Source organism: Natator depressus, chromosome 7, assembly GCF_965152275.1.
Source record: "Natator depressus isolate rNatDep1 chromosome 7, rNatDep2.hap1, whole genome shotgun sequence".
Classification (NCBI taxonomy): Eukaryota; Metazoa; Chordata; order Testudines; family Cheloniidae; genus Natator; species Natator depressus.
Window position 1 is genome coordinate 31,744,580 of NC_134240.1, and position 26,210 is coordinate 31,770,789.

General features: G+C 46.4%; 1 protein-coding gene and 1 long non-coding RNA gene across 3 annotated transcripts in view; one reads left to right on the forward strand and one right to left on the reverse strand.

Annotated features, from left to right (window-relative positions):
- The first annotated feature begins 8 nt into the window (after positions 1-8).
- On the forward strand, positions 9-24,804 carry CDCA5 (cell division cycle associated 5). Of its 2 annotated transcripts, none has more exons than XM_074959774.1 (7): positions 9-149; positions 1,768-1,877; positions 14,721-14,783; positions 23,081-23,119; positions 23,514-23,552; positions 23,838-24,326; positions 24,523-24,804. In XM_074959774.1, exons 1-7 carry the CDS (start codon positions 80-82, stop codon positions 24,601-24,603), a joined length of 891 nt encoding a protein of 296 aa, XP_074815875.1. In that variant the 5' UTR covers positions 9-79; the 3' UTR covers positions 24,604-24,804. The 2 variants fall into 2 exon arrangements, with proteins under 2 accessions (XP_074815875.1, XP_074815876.1); XM_074959775.1 differs by lacking the exon at positions 9-149 and adding an exon at positions 394-406.
- Positions 12,498-26,210, reverse strand: part of LOC141991462 (uncharacterized) — a 48,385-nt gene continuing 34,672 nt past the window's right edge. Inside the window, exon 4 of the long non-coding RNA XR_012640368.1 lies at positions 12,498-14,898. This is a non-coding gene — a long non-coding RNA (uncharacterized LOC141991462). The remainder of the gene's footprint in view (positions 14,899-26,210) is intronic.

Here is a 26,210-nt window from a genome sequence, read left to right on the forward strand (position 1 = left end):
CCACCGTAGCGGCGGGTGATTCGAACGGGGCTTGGTGGCGGGTTCCATCCCGCTCGGCGCGGAGCGGACAGGCCCACGGATGGCGGGCGGGGCCCAGAGGCGGACCCGGTCTGCGGGCGCGGCCCCAGCGGGGAGCGGAGCCCGCGGGGGTGAGTGCGGCCCGGGGGTCACCCTGGGCGGGGAGGGGTCTGTGCCGGGGGCGGGGTCTCTGGGGGGCACTGGACACGCGGGGGGTGGGGTCTCTGGGGGGCACTTGGGGGCTACGCGGGGGGCGGGGTCTCTGGGGGGCACTGAGCGCGCGGGGGGCGGGGTCTCTGGGGGGCACTGAGCGCGCGGGGGCTACGCAGGGGGCGGGGTCTCTGGGGGCATTGAGTGCGTAGGGGGCGGGGTCTCTGGGGGGAAGTGGGTACGAGGGGGGTACGCTGGGGTTGGGTCTCTGGGGGGGCAGTGGGTACAAGGGGGGTACGCTGGGGTTGGGTCTCTGGGGGGGCAGTGGGTACGAGGGGGGGTACGCTGGGGGTGGGTCTCTGGGGGGCACTGGTATCAGATGTTTCCCTCAGGTGGGGTCTGGGGCAGTAATTTATCTTAAGGGGATTCCAGGAGGAGCAGGATACAAGGAAGAATCATAGAATATCAGGGTTGGAAGGGACCTCAGGAGGTCATCTAGTCCAACCCCGTGCTCAAAGCAGGACCAGTCCCCAACTAAATCATCCCAGGCAGGGCTTTGTCAAGCCGGGCCTTAAAAACCTCTAAAGATGGAGATTCTACCACCTCCCTAGGTAACGCATTCCAGTGCTTCACCACCCTCCTAGTGAAATAGTGTTTCCTAATATCCAACCTAGACCTTCCCCACTGCAACTTGAGACCATTTCTCCTTGTTCTGTCATCTGCCACTACTGAGAACAGCCGAGCTCCATCCTCTTTGGAACCCCCTTCAGGTAGTTGAAGGCTGCTATCAAATCCCCCCTCATTCTTCTCTTCTGCAGACTAAACAAGCCCTGTTCCCTCAGCCTCTCCTCTTAAGTCATGTGCCCCAGCCCCATGATCTTTTCGTTGCCCTCTGCTGGAGTCTCTCTAATTTGTCCACATCCTTTCTGTAGTGGGGGTCCCAAAACTGGACACAATATTCCAGGTGTGGCCTCACCAGTGCCGAATAGATGGGAATAATCACGTCCCTCTATCTGCTGCCAATGCTCCTACTAATGCAGCCCAATATGCCATTAGCCATCTTGGCAACAAGGGTACACTGCTGACTCATATCCAGCTTCTTATCCACTGTAATCTCCAAGTCCTTTTTTGCAAAACTGCTGCTTAGCCAGTCGGTCCCCAGCCTGTAGTGGTGCATGGGATTCCTCTCCATGGGAGCAGCGTGTGGAGGATCATTTGTTGGAGTACTGATGGGGGCTTGGGGAGCAGGGTATGAGGAGAAAGTGTTGCTCCCTGTGGATGCAGGATTTGTGGGCATGTTTCCTGAGGTTTGGGAGGGGGGTCCTCAGAGAATCAGGATGTGGGGAGGGGTCCCACTGGAGGAGCAGGGTGCATGGGAATGTCTCCCTCAGGTTGGAGAATTCCGTGGGGTAGGATGCAGGACTGGAGGGTATTTCACAGCTTCCTAGCATCTTATGCCTATGAAAAGGCAAACACCAGGAGGTAGGAAAGTACTGAGAGGCAGTTAAATGTCCCCACATTGGTAGTTTGGATGAAGGGGCTTCCCCATGCGGTGGGAACAATCAACTTTCAAACTTTTCCTCTCTCCCTCACTTTCAGACACTGTCTCCCCTCCTCTGAGGCGCAGGTCCGAGAGGATTTCAGGGTCTCCTACCAGGCGTGGTCCCCAGAGGAAACCTTTGGTGGAGAAGAAGATGGTGGGGAGCCCAGTGAGTAATAATGCATCCCTGTTAGTACCAAATGTTCCCAAATCCAGCTGTGGGAGGGTTTGGAGTAGGTTATACGAGCCCTGAAAAGCTAGATTTTTCCATTCTGGAGAACTCAACAGGCTGTCAACCTTAAAAGTCATCCTGAGTTGTGCCCTCAGTGTAGAAGCATCCCCCACGCAGAAGTCCTTTGGTGCTCTGATATTATCTGCTCACCCAAGGCACTTTCCAGTCTGGACTGTTCCTTGCTTGTTTGGATTGTAAGCTCTGCAGGGCAGGTGTCTTACTCAAGTGGTTTGTTTGTACAGTGATGAATCTGCTCCTTATTATTGCAAAGCAAAGAGCTGCAAACTTGCTCTGTGTGCAAAGGACAAGACATATCCTTGGCCATCTGAGGAAAAGGGATTTAACTGCAGCACCCCTTTTTTAAAAAAAAAAAAAAAAAAAAAGAATGGATTGGGCAGATGCGCAAAAAGTGCAGTGCTTGGCAGTATGAAGGCTGTCTAAAGTGTAAGCTCTTTGCACGCTATTGCCACTTCATAAATAATGCACCTGGATGTGAGCTTAATTGTTGGCACTTTAGAAACCATGTATAATAGTCATGACTAACTAGAAGCTTCTCCCATCTGAAAGCCACTCAGTGGCCTGTGTGAGTCAATTGGGTTTCTTAGTTCACAAATACTTATATTGTTTAACTGACTTACTCGTTGGCAGCCTGGACAGAGAATGGAACGGGCTGCAGATGCTGAACTCTTGTTCACTAGAGAAGAGTTGGGGCTGGCAGGCACTGCCCTTGTTGTACTTGGGCTGTGGATAAGCAGAGGCAAAGATTTTAAGCCCATCACCCAGCAGGGTCCATTCCGATCAGCTAGGCTCACCTGCATACCACAGGCTAGAGAGCCTCACTCATTGTTGCATCAAGCCCATTACTTCTGTTTGAGCTCCACCATGTCTTTTAAAAAGACAGCTAGTCTTGAGTTAGACGTCAAGTAATGGAAAATCCATCGTGCCCCTTGGTAAAACTATTTCAGTGGCACTGGTAATAGCCATTAGGAACTATCTGCATGCACTCCAACTTCATTAACTGTGTTGGGTGCAGGTGTATTGAATGGTGGAGGAATAAGTTGGAAGAGTTGTGATGTGATCTGGGGGGGCTGTGACATTGTTCTTGCCCCTAGGCCACACTGTTGCTATGTGGTTCCTACATGCCTCCCTGTACACTTTGTTTTAGTGGAATGGACATAGTGGTCATGCATTGAAATATTTGGATCATGGAGTTGTTAACAAGTGCTGAGAGAAATCTCAGACATGGTTTGTATCCAAAGAACTTTACCTTCATAACAGTTGTGACAACTGAGCACTCCCGAGCAGTGACGAATTATCTGACCAAGATTTCCGGTTTCAAAGTGAAATCCATCAATAACCCCTTTTACTTTACTATCACGGTTTACTGTTTGTTCAAGTGCCATGTCTGTTCAGACTCTGCTGAATTTATTTTTTAGACTGAGCCACAGCATGATTTCCTTGCACAAACTGCTCATGAACTTTGGGGGCATAATCTGGCAGAAGGTTTATGTCACTGACGTACACAGCTATCCAGAAGGCATAATTGGTCCAGTCAAAGGCAAAAAATAATGGTAACATATCTACAGCCACCGCGAGATGCAGGTCCCTGTTGCTGTCACGTTCTGCTCTAATGAAACGCATTAGGATGTCGGCCTAGAATTGGGGTTCTCAAACTGGGGGTCATGACCGCTAAGGGGGTCGCAAGGTGTCAGCCTCCACCCCCAAACCGCATTTTGCCTCTAGCATTTATAAGCATGGCTTGCTTTGTGACAGGGGTCACCAATACAAAAAATTGAGAACCATGGATCTAAGCTAGGAAAACCAGAATGCTGGGACCGGTGCTGGAATGGTGAGACTAGCCAGGTTATGAAAACCAGAGGACCTACTCAAAGAGAGTTAATGCAGGCGCTACGCTTCCTGTTGAAGATCAAGTTGCTAAAGACCTCCGTCTGTCATCCACAAATGGACAGACTAGTTGAGAGATTCAACAAAACCCTGAAGGCAGTGCTGAAAAGATTTGTGTCCTTTGATCGCAAGCATTGAGGATCAGCTACTTCCTCCTTTTTGGTCCACCATAAGGGAGATGCTGCAAGCTTCCATCAAGTTCTCTCCCTTCAAACTGTTATTTAGCAACAGCCTCAAGGGATAATGGCTCTCCTGTATGAGGGCTGGGAGGAGCAGGAACTGAGAGCATCCAGTGTGGCCCAGGATGTTCTCCAGTTCAGGAAGCTCCTCCAATTCCATTTGCTCACTAAAACCTGTTGGGGTCCCAGCAAACACAAGAACAGGGTGCATGCCTCTAGATCTTCCAGTCCAGTGATAGTGTAGTTACTACTCCCCAGCACGGAACCCAAGTGACTAGCCAGATGACAAGAGCCTTTTGAAGTGGATCATCAGCTTGGCCCTGTAGACTGTGAGGTCCACCTGCTTGGGAGGTGGAAGGAAACCAGGGTCTACAATTTGAACCTGCTGAAGCCTTGGAAAACCAGGGAAGGGATGTTGACCACTCCTTACCCACCAGAAGGTGAATTGGGATTTTGGGCATCCATTCACCCAGAGCCAGCACACATGCAGAGAGGTGCTGAACTACCTGGACAAAGAGCTTAGGTTTTACTATTGCTGAGGCCTTTCCCAGCATATTCTCCCCTGCACCCGGCTAGCCCCAGCTGATACACCCTCTCATCAAGATGGTCCCAGGACAGCAGGATAGAGACCCCATACCCCAGAAGATGTGGGAGACAGTCTGGGAGCTACTGGAACATTTAGGGTCCGTCAGCTATATCAGTACCATAGATTTTAAAAAAGGGTATTGGCAAATCGCCCTTGTCAGGGTTCCTTCCCCACTCTGAACTCTGGGGTACAGTTGTGGGGACCTGCTTATTTTTACCAGCTTAGGTTAAAAACTTTCCCAAGGCACAAATTCCACCTTGTCCTTGAACAGTATGCTGCCACCACCAAGTGATTTAGACAAAGAATCAGGGAAAGGACCACTTGGTGTTCCTGTTCCCCCAAAATATCCCCCCCAAGCCCTTACGCCCCCTTTCCTGGGGAGGCTTGAGAATAATATCCTAACTAATTGGTTACAAAGTGAACACAGACCCAAATCCCTGGATCTTTGGACGCTGGAAAAAAAATCAATCCGTTCTTAAAAGAAGAATTGTATTTTATTTAAAAAAAAAAAAAAAAGGTAAAAATCCCCTCTGTAAAATCAGGTTGGAAGATAACTTTACAGGGTAACAAAAGATGCACAAAACACAGAGGAACCCCCTCTAGCCTTAGTTTCAAAGTTACAACAAAACAGGAATAAACCTCCCTCCAGCAAAGGGAAAATTCACAAGTTGAGAAAACAAAGATAAACTAATACGCCTTGCCTGGCTGTACTTACAATTTCTGTAATGTGAGAGACTGGTTCAGAATGGTTTGGAGGACATGGATTGAAGAGCGAACGAACACAGAAACAAAGAACCCAAAACACAGCCTCTCCCCACCCCCAGATTTGAAAGTATCTTTTATCCCCCTTGGTTCCTTTGGTCAGGTGCCAACCAGGTTATTTGAGCTTTTTAACCCCTTACAGGTAAGGAGGAATTCTAGGCTACCCTTAGCTGTATGGTTATGACAGCCCTTCTCTCCCAAAAGAAAAAAATGTCATCTTGACTGACTCCCTTTGGGCTCTTCTACTTCCAGACAATGCCCTTTGGGTTAGAGTGGTAGCAATGTTTCAGCATTTAATGGACAAGGTGTTCAGGCCTCATCAGCAATACGATGCTGCATATTTGGACATTGTTATATATAGCAACAGCTGGGCCTGCCTGCAACAAGTACAAGCCATCCTCCAGTCCTTGGCTGAAGAAGGTCTCATAGTCAATCTGGCCAAATGCAAATTGGGAAATCAAAGTGTTACCCACCTGGGTAATAATGTGGGATGAGGCCAATGTAGCCACTAGTTAGCAAAGTGAAGGCAGCGTTGGCCTACTCAATCCTTGAACAAAGAAAGCAGGTAAGAGACTTCCTTGGACTAGCTGGGTATTACAGGCAATTTGTCCCTTGTGTCGCCACCATTGCATCCCCTCTGACAGACCTAATAAAAGGTGGTAATCCAAAGGAGGTCTGCTGGAACAGGACTTGTGAGAATGCCTTTAACATGGCTGTGCCAGGAACCAGTCCTCTTCCATCCAAATTTTTCAAACGGGTTGATTTTAGAGAAGTAGGCCTGGGTGCTGTGCTGTTAGAAGGGGTGAATGGTGAGGCGCACCTACTTCTATACTCATGTAGGAGGGTCTTTCACAGGGAGGAAGCCTATTCCATGGTTGAAAAGGAGGCACACGCAGTGAAGTGGGCATAGAATCTCTTAGGAATTATTTTTTGGGTAACCCTTTTCCCTCATTACGGCCCATACCTCCCTCTAACCATGATGAAAGAGATGAACCTGCACCTTATGGGGTGGTAGTTAGCTCTCCCAACACTATACTTTTAGTATACAACCTCATGCTGGAGCAAAACACAGAAACACGGACATCATTTTGCAGGGAGTGGAGAAGTTGGGATTGGATGGTGTGGGAGTTGGGCCCCTGAGGGGTGGGGTATGTAGTGGGGTCGGTTCGCACCCCAGCCAGGAAAGGATTAAAGAACTCCTCTGGGCACAGTCAGGCCCAACTTGGCCCACCTTTTAGGCCTGGATGGCACCTTGAAAGGGAGAATCTAAGCCTAGTGCAAAATGGCACTGAGAGCTCCCTAGCCCTGCAGAGTGGGGGCGGGGGGGAGAAATTGATGCTTTCTGGGGGTACCCAAGGTTGTGAGACACCTGATAAAGCCTTGTCTGTCCCTGTTGTGGGTCAGCTCCCCAACTCCACTGGCTGTGAGCAACACAAGCCCTCCCAGGCCCAGCTATCCATTTGTAGGCTAGCGATAGCATGCTCGAGCCCTCTGTCTCCCTGGACAGCTCCTGCACCCATGGACATTCACAGTATTCACAAACTTGCTGCTTCCAGAGGAACAGAACACCCCAGTTAATCTCTGATCAGCGCCCCACTTATCACACAGCACTTAGATATGTTTATAGTGAAATCAAGTATATTTATTTAACAAAGCATAGTGGTGCAAGGAGTGGCAAGCAGAAGTATTGGAAACAGATGGCTACATATAGAATCATAACACACATTCTAGGGCCTAGACTTAATTAATAAGATACTCTCATGTCTGGAAGAGTATTGCTCACCCAAAATCCTTGCAGAGCTTTTCAGCCAGGCTGGCTTTGACCCTCCTTTCCTGAGACAGCACGCTGCCTACTAGATGAAGGATGCAGTGTGTTCCTTTGCACCCTAAGATATCCCAGAATAATCCTTTGTCTTCATTCAAAAACAAGACATCCCCTTCAGTTTTCCTCTCTTGTAGATTTCATGGTTTTTCAATTTGTACTTGGCTCACTATGCAAACAGCCATACCGTATGAGGCACATAATACACAAATAGCCAGACAGGGACAGAGGAGCATTTCTGAGGTATGTCACCTCCTGGTGACCGGCCTTAACTCCAAGACCTAAAAAGCATAATTTATAGTATAGATGCATAACTCCTTAAATATTATCTATACATACATTTCACACTAATTATGATGACAGTGGACTACTGGCTGTCACATGCCATCCTTCAGTGAACTATATGCAGATATCTGGCTCAGGATCACACTAAAACCTTATGCACCCCCTGTACTCTCTGCCATTTGGCATCATGCGTCCTTGAGTCAATCATCCCCCCCCTACATTGGTGCAGTAGGGTCAGCCACTGGCTAATCCACAGAACCCTCTGCCTACACAGTGCATCCACCACTACACTTTCCTTGCCTTGAACATGTACAATTTCCGTATCATAATTTTGAAGTGCTATATTCCAGCATAGCAGTCTGGAGTTGGTACCTGTTGTTCTGTGAAGCCATGCCAATGGGGAGTGGCCTGTTAGGACCCTGAACTTTCTGTTGAGCAGGTATGGCCTTAGCTCCCTGACCACCCACACAATTGCACAACTTTCTCTTTCTATAACAGTGAAATTTTGTCCAGTGGGGGGGGGGGGGTGTCAGTTTTTTTACTTAAGAAAGCAGTAGGATGCTTCTTATTGCCTTTGCTCACTTGCATCAATATAGCCCACAGGCCTGTATTGGATGCTTCTGTGCAGAATTCAAACATCTTGTCAAAGTTTAGACTAGCTTCTCTGACAGAGCTCTTTTCACTTTTATTAAAATCCTCCTGACAGGCAGTAATCCAAACCACCATGTCAGGCTGCATTTTCTTGCAGAGGTCTATAATTACGTACACAAGGTCTCTGAAACCCTCCACAAACCCGAGGAAATAATTTGCCAAGACTATAAAACACTGAACTTGCTTTTTGGTTCAGGGCATGGGACAGTTAACAGTGGATTCCACTTTTAAGGGATCTGGCCCCCTCCAATCCAGTGACCTAGATAAGGGACTTTGGCTGTCCCTGTCTTACACTTTGATGCTGTAATTGTGAGACCTGCCTCTCTGAATTTCTTCAGCACAATTCCCAAGTGATTTTTATGATTGTGATACACTTTTAACCTGTTTATATGCCATTTGAGCTGCTACCTTTCTGTTGGGCCTTTGGACATTGTAGGTAACATCATTAAACCCTTTCTACTACCTCTAAAGGCCCCTCCCATGAGTTTTGCATTTTGTACTTTTTTACAGGGTCTAGCACCAGTATTAAATCTCCCACATGAAATCACTGGTCGCAGGTATTGTAATCAGATCATTCTTTCTGAGCGGCCTAGCTTTTAAAAAGTGAGGTTTTGCTGCACTATCCCCATCATGGATTTTAAATCCTCCCCGAACCTCTGCACATATTCAGTCACCGGTTCCCCCTCTGCTCCAGTGCCACCTTCCCAGGAGTCTCTAATGAGATCCAGGGAACCTCTGACCATTCTTCTATACAGGAGGTCAAATGGGCAAGCCCCAGGGACTCTGGGGGCACCTTCTGATACGCAACAGATAAAGTAACACTATGTCCCTGTTTACTTACATTCCTAGCATAGATTTTAGGATCCAGTTGAACCTGTCAATTAATCCATTTGTTTCTGGGTGGTATTTTTCCCCACACATTCTGGGACATGAAATCTGATCCACAATCTGATGAGACCTCTTTTGGAAAGCCCACCTCCTGATTATGGAGAACTGTGCCTTAGCAACAGTTTCAGCTTCCACATTTGACAGAGCAACTGCTTCTGGATACCTAGTGACAAAATCCACCACCAATAATATAAATTTTCCCCTTCTGAGTTGGTCTGGGTACAGGCCTTATGATGTTCATAGCAAGCCTGAAAAATGCTGCTTTGATTGCCAGTAAAGGATACAAAGGAGCCTGGCAGAGACATAAGTCACAAGGCTTGCAGTATTCCTCTTCTTCATTTTGAATATGGGGCCAATAGACATTTTTCTTTAGCCTTTCATATGTCTTCTCCATTCCTAAGTGACCAGTGAAAGGGCAGTTTTGGGCTAAGAGCTTTAACTCCACACAATGCTTTGTGGGAATGATTATTTGTAGGGCCCCAGCAGGACTTCTGTTTTCCCCAACCAAGGCTTCCCTTTAAATCCTTCCCTTTTCTGAAAACCTCCTGCTGTGCTCTCTATCTGGGTCAATACTGAGGATGCTTCCCCAGGACATGTCTGCAGTTGGTTCTGCAGCAAACTCCATTTTGGCTCTTGCTTGTACTGAGAGCTGCCTCAGGTAAGGGGGGGACGACTCCTCATTTCCCTCCCCTTTAGACACATTGCTGTGTTCTGCTGGTTAGGTTCCCCCCCGCCCCCCCCCCCCAAGCATTTACCTTTGGGACAGAATACTAATAGCCTTGGCCAGTGATATCCTGTCATTTCCCACCAATACATTAGCCAGTAAATTCTTAAAAACTCCTACGTTCAAAATACCCCTTAAGCCTTCCCACTCTAATTCAATGGGAGCTAAAGACACCATGGTTCTAAACTGCCCCAAAGCCAGGAGTTTTACCTCTTTCCTGGGAGCATATCCACCTCCTTAATGACATACCTCCTGAGTAGAGGAGGTATGTGATTATGTCTCTCCTCTCCGGCACATTTGGCCATTTACCTTGGCCTCCCTAATACACTCTTTATCTACCTCCAGAAGGTCAGACTGCACAAAATTTAACTAGAACGCCCTTTGGCATCACTGAAGGCTCTGAACTGAGGGTAGCTGCGTTAACTTGGATAGATCAGGCATTGTATTTGGACTCCCCATTGTTTGTGCCTGTGTTCTAGGGACCCACATCAGAGAAAATACTTTGGGCTGTTCCCTCAGGCTGGGATCTGATAATTAGGGACTTTCGTGTGCTTATTCCCCTCCCCTTCTTCATTCTTCCCAGGAACAAACAAGGGTCTCCCTTTTACCCCAGGCTTTTGTCCTTCCTTTTGGGCCTTGTGCTCTAGGAATGGTCTCGCTTGCAGATATAAGTCAGCAGCACTGGCTGCCTCTTCCGCAGTTGCTGGGGAAATTTCCCACACCTCTGCCCCCACTTCATCAGAGCAGACCCCAAAGAACTGCACCTGAGCAAACCGATCTACCAACCGGTGATCATTTTCTCCCCTTTTACTTTTCATCCATTTTCTCCGATAATCTCCCATTTTATGACCATATTTCCTGTTATCCAGTTGTTAGGTTTCTACACTTTAGGTGATATATCTATGGGGTAAATTGAAAGCTTTCTAACAGCGACCCCTTAAACCAATCATACAACATAGCATTATTTACATTCATATAATTAAACCAGTTGTTCTGAACCTATTTACCCCTGTGGGTCACACATGCAGCTCTCTGTGTTATGTGGGCGGCATCCACGCTATATACTCCCTGTATGGCCTGAGGATGTCACATGGGCTGCAGCTGTGTGCTCATTGGGCCGCAAGTGGCCCACATGCTGCAGGTTGAGAATGACTGGATTAAATATGTGTAAGGCTTTGCCAGTCAATTTGGGAGGTAAGACGGCCAAGTCTGTTCAGCAGGGATTTTGTGCATCCTGCCTATCCTTTCAAAGGTGGTCATATTCTTCAATGGACTCTCTCCCACTGTGACTCAGGCAGTTTCCCCCAGCTGGGTGATCCCTAGGGAGGATTACTTGTGGGCTGAGGGTTCTGTTTGTGTAATTCCAGCTTTTTAAGCTTGTGGGGCCTTTCCTTCTCCCTTCCTTTAACTTCTGTGACCTGCTTTCGCTCCTCTGCTTTCCTCTTTTTGGCTTTCTCTGCTGCTTCCAGTTTATGATCTCCCTCTTGGCCAGTTCTAACTGCAGGGCTGCCCCTCTGGGACCTGTGCCAGGCTGGTTTCCTAAGCCTGCACCTCCCACTCAACTTCATGTAATTTCGATGGATGAATCAGTTCTCCATGATGCTTATCATATTGCATGAACAGAAATTTTTATCCCCTCTACTATTTTCCCTAAAGCCTCCAAGCCATGATCTGTACAGTTTTTCCAACTGTGATTTGGTATGTTTGGCATGTCTCTGGCTTACTCAACCTGTCCTTCATGTTCTATTTCCCTTACCCAAAATAAAGCAATGGAAAACAACACACCATAACCTTTTTCTTTACCTGTTTCTAAGCCTCTCACTTTTGACTCTCTCAGTGTATATATACTATCTGGTATGTCAATGCTTGGCGCATGATCCTTGGTTAATCAGCAAACAGGGTGTAGAGTGTGCTGATTACACCATTAGGATGCTACGAGGGGGTTCCCAGGGTTGTGAGGTACCTCACAACCACCTACCCTTTGTGTGAGGAAGCCTTGTCTGTGCCTGCTGGGGATCACTACTCTACTGGCCATGGACAACACCAGCCCTCCCCTCTGGACCTCGCAGACCCTGCTGTTACTCTGCAGGCTAGCTATTGGCACACTCAAGCCCTCTGAGTGTCTCCCTGGAGTCACCAGCTCCTGCTCCCCTGGACACTCGCAGTATTCACAGATTTGCTGCTTCCAAAGAAGCAGTACAGCCCGGCTTACCAAATCCTCCTGAGGATCCCCGCTCTGCTTAATACACAGCACTGAGATAGGTTTATAATGAGATCAAGTATAAGTTTATTTAACAAACCATAGTAGCAAGTACAAGTATTGGAAACAAATGGTGACATATAAAATAAAATCATAACACACATTCCAGAGCCTAGACTTAATTAACAAGATACTGTCATGACTGGTACAGTATTGCTCACCCAAAATCCTTGCAGAGCTTTTCAGCCAGGCTGGCTGTGACCCTCCTTTCATAAGACAGCCTGCTGTCAGTCTGCCTGATAGATCAGGGTTTCTCAACCAGGAGTCTGGGGGCCACGAGCAGGTTTCAGGGGGGTCTGCCAAAATAAACCAGAGAGCAGGGCCGGCTTTAGACTTGCTGGGGCCAAGGGCAAAAAGCTGAAGCCCGAGCTCTGCCGAGGGCCGCAAGCCAAAGCCAGAACAACTTAACTTCACAGGGCCCCTGTGGCGTGGGGCCCTGGGCAATTGCCCGGCTTGCTACCCCCTAACGCCAGCCCCGGCTTTTAATCTACTGGCTGTGCAGAAAAGCAGCTGTTGCGGCACAGGTGGGCTGTGGAATTTTTTTTAGCATGTTGGGGGGGGCCTCAGAAAGAAAAAGGTTGAGAACCCCCGTGCTAGATGAAGGGTTCAGTGTGTTCCTTTGCACCCTAAGGGTATGTCTACACTTGCAGAGATTTTGCGCCGTCAGTTTCACCGGTGACAGGGAACCGGTGAAAGAAAAGCACTGGTTTGTGTTCTCACTTACTTCCACGGGCGTCAGAGAGTGGTTACATGAGCAGCACTTCCATCACTGATGAGAGCAGCGCTTGAGGGAAGGTATCCCCCAGTGCAGCTCTCTCCAGTTTGACGATGGGCCTTATGGGAAGGGGTGGGAGTTGATCGCAGGGCATCCTGGGTCCTTGCACAGCCTCCTCTCCCCAAACGCTGATCAGCTCGAGTAGCTCAGCATTGCTCCAAGCAGGGGTCATTTGCTTTGTGGAGCAGGCATTTCACTTGGCCAGATAAGTGAGCACTTGCCAAGAAATCAGGAAGGGGAGTTTTAAAGTTCCCTGGGCTTTACGAAGAGGGTGGATGTCTGTTTACCTGGTGTCAGAGCAGCAGAGCTGCTGGCCAGAGTGGTCACCTAGGCACTGTGGGGTATGCTCCGGAGGTTAAAGCTCTGTAAACAGGAAGAACATGTCTTCACTTGCACATCACCGGTAAGAGCTGTACGCTTCTCGTGGAGGTGGTTTACTTTTTGAGTGAAACTTCTGAGTTTTGCTGCAAAAAGTCATTGGCAAGTGTAGACGCTCCCATGGTTTTTGTGCAAAAAAGGGACTTTTTCCACTTTAAATGGCAAGTGTAGACATGCCCTCCGATATCCCAGAAAAATCCTTTGTGTTTATTCATAAACAGGACATCCCCCTGCTCTCTGTTACACCATGCAGAGATTTCCTCTCTTGTAGGTTTCACAATGTTTCAGTGTGTACTTGGCTCAGTATGCAAATAGGCAAACAAAGTATACAAATGGCTAGACAGGGAGATAGGTCGGTGTTATCTCCTACCTGAAAGGAACATTGCCAAAGTATGTCACCTTCTGGTGACCTGCCTTAACTCCAAGACCTTCATAGCATAATTTTCAGTGTAGATACATAACTTCTTCGAAATCTGTTCATACGTTTTGTAATGATTATGATGGCTAGTGGGCTACTGGCTTTCAGTAGAGACCTCGTATGCCACCCTTTGCTGTGAACTATTATGCAGCTACCTGACCCAGGGAATCCCTGTAAAAAGCCTATACCCCTTTGCCCCGTGCCCTCGGCCAGTTGGCATCAAGGGGTCCCTGGGTAACAGGCTGATTACCAGGAAAGCTGCTTAAGAGCTTCTGCAACTTGGACCCTGAGGAGAGGTAGAGGGACCATCTCAACTTTGTTATCTTTTGTACCATTCCTTGCATATATACTCACACCCTTCCTTGGGAAGCTGGTGCAACGGTCCTGCTCTGTCACTGGCATGCCAAAGAAGTCTGATGGTCCAGATCCCCTGTTACACGGAGGTCTGGCCTGTTACAGGACCTGGGGGCTGTCATGAATATTCACACACATGCCCAGCCTCCCTTGTCCATATCTAACTTCTTCACCCTAATTATGTTGGGGTGTCCTTATCCTATAGATTAGTATAGTCATGGTTTCAACTAATTGTCAAATACATCAATTTATTGCCAAGGCCAGTTTGCAGTTAAGCATTTGCCAACATTTTATCCTAAAATATCCAAACCTAGTATCAGTTCAGTGTTCCTGTGATTACCTGGTATTCTGTTGTACGAACTTTCTGCTTTAAGCACACTATTCCCAGTTCCCCAAGCCTCAGGGTCACTGTCAGGCCATTTATCTATAACAAAGTTCATGGGACTCAAAGCCTTATTATGGTAACTGGGTAAGCTAATGTCTTACAGGATACAGGCCTGTACGTTTCTTGCGTTACTGTTAAGTAAAATAAAATGCTAAAGCTAGCTCAATGGGCTACAGCTGTGGGTCATCAAAGATGCTTGTGTTCCAGTCTGACCTTTCTTTCCTTGAGCACATCTGTCTCTTTTGTCTTATGCTTGGACTGGAAGCTTTGGGGAGCAGGGCCATCTTTTAGTTCTGTGTTTGTACATCACCTATCGCAATGGGGTCCTGCCCCAGGACCAGGTCCTAGGCTCTACTACAGTGCAAGAAACAAATAATAAGTCTTGTCTCTTTTATCCTATTTATGCAGCTTCCAGCTCCAGTGGTGAAGCGATTGATCATGGTGAAAAAGATCATGCCCCGAAAACAGCAGGTCTGTGAGTCAAACCTTCCTGTAGCTGTTGTTTGTGTACGCACGCGAACTGAAATCTGTTTTGATTATACTCCCCAACTCCAAACCAGCCACAGACCAAGCATCGCTTTCCAGCCTGTAGGAGAAGTATAAGAATAAAGAATTAAAGTTAGGATAAGTTTGGTTAAGGGTGTGTGTGTGTGTGTGTGTGTGTGTGTGTGTTGTAAAGAAGGCCCCAATCAGCAAGTAACAGAGGCCATGAGAATAATTAGTATTACTTGTAGTGTGGGAAGGTTGTATGGTTTCAAAAGTAAAACTAATAAAATAAAGAGCTGCAGTAACAAGACAAAGAAAATCTGTCTTAAAAGAAACACGCCCAAACCTTCCCACCGTTCTGCTAGTAAGCAAGGGAGGAGGTGGGGAGAGAAGATAAGAAAGAAAAGGCTTTGGGAAGAAAGGAGGCTGTAAATCTTATCTGGATTAAGACTTGGAAAAAGAGTAAATAATTTCACACTGATTTTTAGCTGAAGTCAGTAATTGGCAATGACATCGCTTGTTTGATAAAGGGTATAAAAAGTAAGCTTTTAAAGGGTTCATTGCTAATACCTGCCTGACCACGCTGGAACTGACCAATATTGGTCTAAGCATCCCCCGGGTTTTGCTCATTTATAAGTGTCTTGATCAAAAGTTCATAAATGTTTTGTTACTGTTTGGATGGAGTACATTGCTTACTAGCTAGACTTTTTAGGCACGTTTAGAGCAACTGTATAAATATAATTTGGCCTTGGGATTTAATAAAGGAATTTAGTGTTTGGTGGTTTCCCATATCAATTAGTGTTTAAATTAAATTAAAATTAGTGTTTGATGGTTTCCCATATCAATATTAATAATTCCAACACAGCCCATTGAGAAAGGAAAGGCAAATCTCATTTTGTTTCTCTTTCCAGCTTTGGAAAGGAGTGCTATCTAGCATTTAGAGCAGAGTGGGCTGGGTGGCAGGACACCGACTATTAGTTCTGGCTCTGCAGCTGGTTTTCTGTATCATATGTTATAGGAAAGAGTACTTAAATGACTTGGGCAGGATCATGCAAGGCTGTGAGTAGGACCCAGGAGTCCTGGCTTCCAGATTCCACTGCTCTAACCTGCTAATCACTGTCCTCCTCCCAGAGCTTGGATAGAAATCCAGGAGTCCAGGCCCCCAGCCCTTTTTCTGTACTTGTTAGACACACTGCCTTCCAGAACGGAAAAGAGAACCCAGAAAGCCTGATTTCCAGTCCACTGCTCTGACCATTAGACAACACCCACCCCCACCCATTATGAAGCTGAGATGTTTGTATCTGACTTGGAATGAATTCCATCTTTATTCATTTAATGTATGGACTTAAAAAAGCAGACTTCAGCAAACTCGGAACTGGTAGGTAGGTTCTGCCATGGATCCACAGCTACACCTCAGCTTTAAAACAGTATCTTGGAAAGCCCCCCATTAGCGTGGCAGATCCCCAAGGAGTTCCACTCGTTTCTTCAGGATAGGCCATGCTGCCTCCTAGACTGAGGGTCTGGGCTCCAGCACTTCTGCTTTACATTGTGAGCTGTGCCCAGCAAGTCCAACTGAAATAGTCTCCTGGTAGAGACTTGTACACTCTTTAGGGACTAGTGCACCTCAGCAGATATTTATTGTAGGTAGGTAACAGCCAAACCTGGATTTGTCTAGAACAAATCATGCCAAACCAAACGAATATCCTTTGACAAGATAATGGGCCTAGTGGATAGGGGCGAAGCAACAGACGTGATATGTTTGGACTTTAATAAGACTTTTGATACAGTCCCATGTGATGTTCTCATAAACAAATGAGGGAAATCTGAAATTAGGATAAGTTGGGTGCAAAACTGGTTGAAAGATTGTGTCCAGTTTTTGTTCTCAAAGAGTAGTCACAAATAGTTTGCTGTCAAACTGGGAGGGCATATCTAATGGGGTCCTGCAGGGATCTCTCCTGGGTCAGGTACTATTCCATACTTTACTAATGACTCAGATAATGGAGTGGAGAGTATGCTTATAAAATTTGTGCATGACACCAAACTAGGAGGGAGAGCACTTTGGAGGACAGGATTAGAATTCAAAATGGCCCTGATAAGTTGCAGTTGTCTTTACTGAATTTCATCTTGTTGATTTCAGAGCAAAGTACTACACTTAGCAAGGAAAAAAATCAAATGCACAAATATAAAATGGGGAATAACTTGTTAGGTGGTAGTACAGTACTACAGAAAAGGATCTGGGGGTTCTAGTGGATCACAAATTCAATATAAGCCAATAGTGTAGTGCACTTGCAAAAGAGGCTAATACTGTATCATTCTGGGGTGTATCAACAGGACTGTTTGGGAGGTAATTGGCTTACTCTGCTTGGCAGTGGTGAGGTCTTAGATGGAATACTGTGTCCAGTTCTGGCTGCCACACTTTAAAAAAGATGTGGACACATTGGAGAGAGTTCAGTGGAGAGGAACAAAAATGATAAAACCTGACCTATGAGGAAAGGCTAAAAACCGGGGCATGTTTAGTCGTGAGAAAAGACTGAGGGGGACCTGACAGCAATATTCAAATATATTAAGGGCTGTTATAAAGAGGCCAGTGATCAATTGTTCTCCACGTCCACTGAAAGCAGGACAAGAAGTAATCAGCTTAATGTGCAGCAAAGGAGATTCAGGTTAGATACTAAGAAAAACTTGCTAACCCTAAGGACAGTTAAGTAATGGAATAAGTTACCCAGGGAGGTTGTGGAACCCTTGTCATTGGAGGTGTTTACAAACAGGTTAGGCAAGCACCTCTCAGGAATGTTTACTTGGTTTACTATGTCCTGTCTCAGCGCTGGTGGATGGACTAGATGACAGATCCCTTCCAACACTACATTTCTTAGTGTATATTGTACTGCTACTTGTCTGGAGAAGTTATTAATGGCACAGCTACTGTGTGAGCACCAGTTTAGACTTAAAATATTCCTATTCTGACTGCCACATCCCCAAAAGAGATTCTCAACTGTTATAATACATGAAAAATCAGGAATTTGGAAAACTGGGATAACGTGGCTGTGGATTTTGAAAGCTATTTTCTAATCTATGTAGCCCACTTTATAGATCTTAAAGCCAGAGGGACCATTAGATCACCTAGATCATTATGCAGGCCAGAGAATTTCACCCAGTTACCACTGCATTGAGCCCAATAACTTGTTTGACTAAAGCATCTTCCAGAAAAGACATCAAGGGATGGAGAATCCACCACTTCCCTTCAGAGTTTGTTCCAATTAATCACCTTCTATTTGAAAAAAGAATAAGGGGATGGGGGTGGCTCATTTCTAATTGGATTGTGTCTGGCTTTAACTTCCAGCCATTGGTTCTTATTCTGCCTTTCTCCTCTAGGCTGCTAAAGAACCCTGTAGTACCTGGGATTTTTTTCGTATTATGCCGTAATTGAGTCACCTCTTGTTCTTCTTCAAGAAGCATCCCTGTAGGTGCTCCATGTCCGGATATGTACACGCCCGTGCGCTCTTCACTGGAGATTTTTGTCAACAGTGCCCGTGGGTCCGCACCCCAGACACCCTCATGCCCATTACAAGAGTATATGGGGGAGATGGACCTGCTGCCACTCCAGTTCCTTCTCCTCCGTCTGTGGCTTGCGATGGAGCATCACGGTGTCTGGTAGCTGAACTACGTGTCTCGCTGCACCTCACTTTCTTATACCATTTTCCTTTTAGTTTTTTTCTTAGTTATTTATTTTTATTCTATTAGCTCCAGCTTGTGGTTTGAGGGTGTCCACTCGCCGCATTTTGCCCATTTTGGGCCCTCAAGTTTTTTTCCCCTGGGCCTCCTCCATGGCCTTGACTGTGGATTATGCCCAAAACATTGGGCTTTGAATCTTGCCAGACCTGCCACAGGTCCTTCCCCCACAGCGACAGACAATCAAGCTGCTTCCACTGCTTGGGAGAAACCCATGTTCCCTTTACATGTGAAATCTGTTTAGGATTTAAAAGCAGATCTAAATAATTGAGGGAGTACAGACAAACTCCTACTTATGGAGTGCTCTCTGAGACCTGTGGGGGGCGAGTCACTCCCCATACCTCAGTTCCACCCACCACCTTCGCCTCAGTGGTAAGCAAAGACCCTGGACACTTTGGGGTACTCCCCAGGTCCTCCAAGAAGAGAAGACCCCATTTGCCAGACAAGGAAAGGGGAAAGTCACCTCCTCAGTCTGTGTCTCAGGAGACCTCATGTCCCAGTACGGGTACTGCTGAGGCTCCTATTCCCTCCAGTACCGCAACCTTGTTACCAACTAAGCCGACCACGTCACATACTGAGAGGCCATCTAGAGCAGCACCAGCATTGCCACCTGACTCAGTGCCTCCAAAAGCCTGAACCAAGGCAAAGTCCTCATCGGTACCATCTTCCATAGCCAGAAGCAAAAAGTGTACTGTACCTATTTTGGTGCAGTCTCTGGTACCGCCCAGTGTTCTTACTCCTGAGGAACCACATCTGCAGACCCCAGTACCATCCAGGCTCCTATGTTATGAGGACCTCTGAATCCTCAAAGAGCCCAAATCACTGTTATTAAGAGGTACTGAAAGATACTCCCCACAGTTACTTACCCTCTGTCCATTTCTTCAGTGGTGACTCACTCTCTGGTACCGACACTTTCCCTGTGCAATCTTTGAGGGCTCCGAGAAATATTTTCAGCTGGTACCGTGATAACATTCTCCAGCACCACCTCACCAGCCTCCCTTTCTAACCACAGTACTGACACAAGTTCATGTCTCTTCCCAGGGCCTAGTACTGCCCTGACCACCAGTACCCACACCCCTGACCACCCCCCACTGGATACAGAGGATGACGCCTCATCTGACTCAAAAGTGTCTGTATATGGTTTCTCCACCTTTCCCTCCTTAGAGATTCACACTGAAGAAGGAGCTCATAGCAGGAAGTACACCCAGTTACCATGGCAAGGACAACCTTGGAGTCCCACCACAGTGGGCTTACCGGAATCCTTAGGTGATCCTTTCTAAAGGGTCCCATCCCAAAAGAGGTCACATCAGGATCATCATTACTTCAGCATGGATGGTGTGGCAAACTGAAGCCACTGTCCCACTTATGTGGAAACAAGCTGACAAAAAGTATTACATCCTCCTCCCCGCAGAACTGAGTGTTTTTTTTCTCCCACCTGATTCCCAATTCTCTGGTGGTGGAGGCTGCTAACAAACAGACCAGGCAACATCAGTTCTGTTCCACAACGACTGATAAGGATCTAAAAAGGACTGGAGCTTCTGAACCCTAAGAAGCACTCCTCAGCCTTCTGGCAGTTCAGAGTGGCCAATTATCAAGTCCTGGTGGCTAAATATGACTTGACTGTCTATTTAAAAATTTCAACATTTAATGAACACTTGCCTCAGGAGCACAGAGAACAATTTCAGGTCCTCTTTGCAGAAGGTCGGACAGTTGCTAAGGCATCTCACCGAGCCTCGCTAGATGCTACTGACACAGCTGTAAGTTCCCTGACTACAGCAGTAGTCATAGGCCCAGCTTCCTAGCTACAGTCTTCCAGCCATCTCCAGGAGGTACAAAATACTGTAAAGGACCTTCCTTTTGTTTGTTAGTGACCTCAATTTGTTTAGTGATGCCACTAAATTGGAGATGAGAGAATGGAGATGGGTCCCTCCATTCTCTCAAGGGCTGCCGGGCGACACTAAAATCTCTGGGCATCATTATGTACACCTGCAATGAAAAGAAAATACAGCAGGTCACAGGTGGCTCAACGATCTCGCCCAGTCCACTACCAGGAGACCTCCCTGGAAGAAGCACAAATTCCCACGAGACCTCCCTGGAAGAAGCACAAATTCCCTAAGAAAGGGCCTTCTCCATCAGCAACATCCCAGCCAGCAATGACTTCAAAATGTCCATTGTGACCAATTGGGTGAGGGTCACAAACTACTTCCCACTCCAGATCCTATGTTGCATCTATTCCCCTCCATTTCCCACCTTCCTGGGAGCTCATCATCTTGGACAGATGGATCCTAGAAGTAATTTCCATAATCTATTCCATCCAGTTGAGCTCTTTCCCACTCCCTGTCCCTCTTCAGGGACCCCTTTACCTCCCTCCACAAAGACCTTGTAAGGCAAGAGGTACAGTCCCTCCTGGTTTTGGGGATGATCTAACCTGCCCCACTGGCCTTCATTGGGAAAGGGCTCTAGTCTCAGTACTTCCTCGTCCTGAAGAAAAATGGGGGTAGGTGGGTGGAGGGGACCAATTCTAGACCTCAGGACTTTAAACATCTTCATCTGCTCCCAACAGTTCAGTATGATGACCCGAGCAACAATTCCCTTTCTGAATCTGGGAGATTAGTTTGGTTTGTTTCCCTCTACCTTATTTTCATGGTGGCATTCATCCCTTGCACAAACAATTCCTATGTTTTGTGGTAAGCAAGAACCACTGCCAGCATTGCATCCTACTCTTCGGCCTCTGCACCATCCCCCGCTGCCCCCCAAGGGTCTTTATCAAAGTTCTGTCAGCCACGGCAGCCTATCTTCGCCGGATAGGCATCATCATCTTTTCCTGCCTAGCTGACTAGCTCCTGAAAGGCCGCTCCCTTCTCAAAGCACAGAGTGCAACCAGGAAGACCCTGTCTCTGTTTCACTTGCTGGGTCTCCACCTCAACATGGAGACGTTTACCCTAACACCCACACAACATATAGACTTAATCTGGGCCACTCTGGACTCCTTCCACCAGAGCATACTTGTCCAGGGACAGATTCACCCCTGTCTCCAACCTTGTTTCAATAATCCAACAGAGTCCACTAACCACTACGAGGATTTCCTAAACTTCTGGACCATGGGGCAGCCTGTATGTTCACAACTCCCATTTTCGGTGTCTTCAAGCATGGTTGAGAACCATCAACACCCCCTACAGACACAACCTATCCAAGTGGGCGTCCGTACCTCGGAAGGGTCTTGATTCTCTGAACTCATGGAAGGACCCACAAAAAGTGTGCATGGGAGTTCTGTTTGTACAGCATCCTTCAACGATCATCACCACAGATGACTCTGTCACATGTTGGGGTGTACGCTCCCAAAACCTCACAGTTCAGGGCAAAAGGACCACCCTCCATATCAACATATTGGAGCTCAGAACAGTCAGTTACACTTGCCATCACTTTCTGCTATACATCAAGGACAATAGCGCAGCAGTGTATTACATCAATCAGCATGGAGGAGCAAGATCCCAGTCCTTGTGCACCAAAGCCATAAAACTATGGTACTGGTGCCCGTCACATTGCATACAGGTGTGAGCGCTTTTCTGCAGCCCAAATGCTCTTTAGAACCAAAATGCTCTTTAGCTCACAATCTCGATTACCTGCTGAATTTAAAAACCACAGACTTATTGCTGAGCTCCATCAAAGTTTACCTAGCTGCCCTCACAGCTTCTCACCTTCCCAGAGAAGGGTTCTCAGTCTTTGCCCCACCCCACCACTGTAAGATTTATCAAAGGCCTATTCAACATCTTCCCACCTATCAAGGAATTAACTCTGCCACGAGACCTCACTTTACTTCTTGCCTTTTACCTCGACAGGACTAGGCCCTTTTCAGGTTTCCCCTGGACTCTTCATCTCTGTTGCAGAACAAATGGAGGGACATCCAATCTCCACCCAAAAACTGTCCATGCGATTTGCAGGTTGTGTTCTATCATTCTATGAGTTTTCAGGGGTTCATCCTACACTCCAAAAGTTATTGCTTGTACCACCAGGGCTCAATCTACGTCTGTAGCCATTCTCAAAAATTGACCCATCTCAGACATCTGCAAAGCCGCCACCTGGTCTTTGCCGCACACATTTTACCAGCATTACGCTCTTGTGCCCTATTCCAGGACTGATACAGCCTTTGGTGGTGCTGTCCTTTGAGCAGTACTGAATCCACTTCCTCGCACTGGGGCCTCACTTTGAGATGTCTCCCCCTGTGGGTGATCCACTACCTGCTCTCCTTCCCCTTGGCCTCAGAGTCTCTTTCTTGGGACTTTCGTGGTTGAGAAGGAACTGGAGTGGTGTCAGGTCTGCCCCTCCTTATATACCCTCATATCTGGGCACAAGGGTCTCTGGAGTGCAAGCATGGAGCACCCCTAGGGAGACATCTCAAAGAATTCAATTTACTATACCAGGTAAGTAACTCCTCCATCTTTTTGATAAAGAGCTCAGTCGGTTTAGTTTGTATCCCACTGTAAGGCATTTTTGTGGCTGATGTGACTTGTTTGGCTGATGTAAGTTGCATTAATTTCCCTTTTGCCTTCCAGCCTGCTGTTGCTTTAACTGAAGCAGAACAAACCGCATGCGTAAGTTATTGTAACCTCTATTGTAACCTTGAAATGTTTGTTTCAATGATTAATCCTTGATTCCTTAAGTTGGTGTGGAGTAAAATGAAAAGCCCCACTGTGGTGATATGGCATAATTATGTACCTGACAGCCTGTCGAGCTACATTCCCTATGTGTTGCTGAGCACATCTCTCATCCCAGACACCCCCTTCTGAGGGATAAGAGTGTCAAGTTCTGAACTGAGACATTTGATGTTTGGGAAATGGTCCGATTTTTATGAGTGTCCTAACAAGTAGCATTGAGTCTGGTATTTCTAAACACACCATAAGAGTGTCCATGCTCTGTATGTCCTTCCCCTTGTCCTCCCACAGCCCTTTGGCTACACACTAATTGTAATTCATTTGTTCCTCCAAGATGACTGGTACTGCTTTGACTCCACGGTGCAGCCCCAGGGTAAGTGTCTATGTTCTCCTTTGGGTTCTGCTAGTATATTGGATATCAGGGGAAGGATGGTCCCAGTGACTTAGGGCGCTAGCCTCAGACTTGGCAGACCTTGAACTTTTACAGACCTGCTTTAACTTAAAGTAAATATGGGCTGAGCTACTTCCTTTAGACAGCCCTGAGACTGAAGTGTCCATTGGCCCCGCCAGTGAGGAGTGGGGGGTGGCTGGGAGTTCCACAGATTAGCTGTATTGGTGAGGGAGAAGAAGGGATAAATTCCATCTCCTTTCCTTGCAGATCTCCCAGAAGGCAGGAAAGGAGAACTTCCCAGTGGAAAGCAGCAAGGCCAAAGGATGTGGAAGCACTGATGCTAACCCAGTCTTAGCATCATCTCTCCCTGCCAATGCCTCAGGCCTGGTGGAGAAGGCTGCCCTGTCTACAGTTAGCATCAATGTATGTGACTCTCCTCCCCAGGATGAGAGGGATGTTCTGATGTCTAAGAAAGTGCGCCGATCCTACAGCCGTCTGGATGCCTCACCCAGCTTGGACATGTCAACACCCACATTCGCCCATGGCCTGCAGAAGAAGTGCTCGCTCTTTGGCTTTGAGAAGTTCCTAGTGCCTGATGCACTGGCAGATGTGTCTCCAGTGGGTAAGGTTTCCCCTGCCCAGGAGACTCCAGTGGAGCCCAGTGCCTTGGGCTCCACTAAGGAATGGGACACAAACATTCCTGGCATCTCCTTTCCCAAAGAGAAACGGAAGAAAAGGAGGATCCCCCAGATAGACGTGAGTACTGCCCGCTTGGATGGGAGACCTCAAGGGAATGAGATTGGGAATTCTGGTATCACTCAAGTGCTCTAGTTGTGGGATGGGGAGATCTTTGGGGCAGGGACCCCTGCATTCTGTTAGCTACTCTGTATCAGTCAGCTTGTTCTTGTTATAATTACAGTTTTTCTGTTGTTTTTTACTTCCTCTGCTCTAGAAATCTGAACTGGATGAGTGGGCTGCTCAGATGAATGCACAGTTTGAAGAAGCAGAGCAGTTTGATCTTCTTGTGGAATGAAGCCTCTCCCCAGTAACCTGCTTTATTCTTTTGTACATAGAGCTGACGTGTTGTTTTTTCACTCTAAAAATTAATAAAGTGGTTCTGTCTGTCTGTCTCTCTTTAGAAGTCTGCTCTATAGATTCTGGTATGTATTGCTTACTAGGGCTGTCAAGCAATTAAAAAAATTAATCGCTCTATTAAACAATAATAGAATACCCTGTATTTCACTATTTCTGGCTGTTTTCTACATTTTCAAATATATTGAATTCAGTTACAACACAATTCAAAGTGTATTGAAATTACTAAAGTAGAATTATGTACAAAAATAACTGCATTCAAAAATAAAACGGTGTAAAACTTTAGAGTCTACAAGTCTACTCTGTCCTTCAGCTAAGCAAAGACGATAATGCTGCTGGTTACAAAAATGTAGAAAAACATCTAAAAATCTTTAATTAATTTTAGGGCTATCAAGCAATTAATCACTAGTAATAGTGCAATTAATCGCACTGTTAACAATAGAATAAAATTTATTTTTGGATGTTTACTACATTTTCAAATATATTAATTTCAATTACAACACAGAATACAAAGTGTACAGTGTTCACTTTATATTTATTTTTTATTACAAATATTTGCATTGTAAAAAACAAAAAAAATATATATTTTTCAATTCCCCTCCTACACAATGTGAAATTTTGGAGCCTACAAGTCCACTCAGTGCTACTTCTTGGTCAGCCAGTCACTCAGACAAACAAGGTTGGTTACAATTTGCAGGAGATAATGCTGCCTGCTTCTTGTTTACAATGTCACCTGAAAGTGAGAACAGGTGATTGCATGGCACTGTTGTAGCCAGTGTCGCAAGATAGTTATGTGCCAGATGCACTAAAGATTTATCTGTCCCTTCATGCTTGAACCTCCATTCCAGAGGACATGCATCTATGCTGATGATGGCTTCTGCTTGATAACGATCCAAAGCAGAGCAGACTGACACATGTTCATTTTCATCATCTGAGTCAGATGCCACCAGCAGAAGGTTGATTTTCTTTTTTAGTGGTTTGGGTTCTGTAGTTTCCACATCAGAGTGTTGCTCTTTTAAGACTTCTGAAAGCATGCTCCACACCTCTTCCCTCTCAGATTTTGGATGGCCCTTCAGATTCTTAAACCTTGGGTCGAGTGCTGTAGCTATTTTTAGAAATTTCACATTGGTACCTTCTTTGCATTTTGTCAAATCTGCTGTGAAAGTGTTCTTAAAATGAACATGTGCTGGGTCATCATCCAAGACTGCTATAACATGAAATACATGGCAGAATGCGAGTAATGGGTAAAACAGAGCAGGAGACATACAATTCTCTCCCCGCCAAGGACTACAGTCACAAATTTAATTGACACTTTTTTTTTAATGAGCATCATCAGCATGGAAGCATGTACTCTGGAATGGTGGCTGAAGCATGAAGGGGCATACGCACGCAGGCAGCAGTATCTCCCATCAATGTAAACAAACTTGTTTCAGCGATTGGCTGAAAAAGAAGTAGGACTGAGTGGACTTGTAGGTTCTACAGTTTTACAGTGTTTTGTTTTTGAGTGCAGTTATGTAACTTGAAAAAAAATCTGCATTTGTAAGTTAC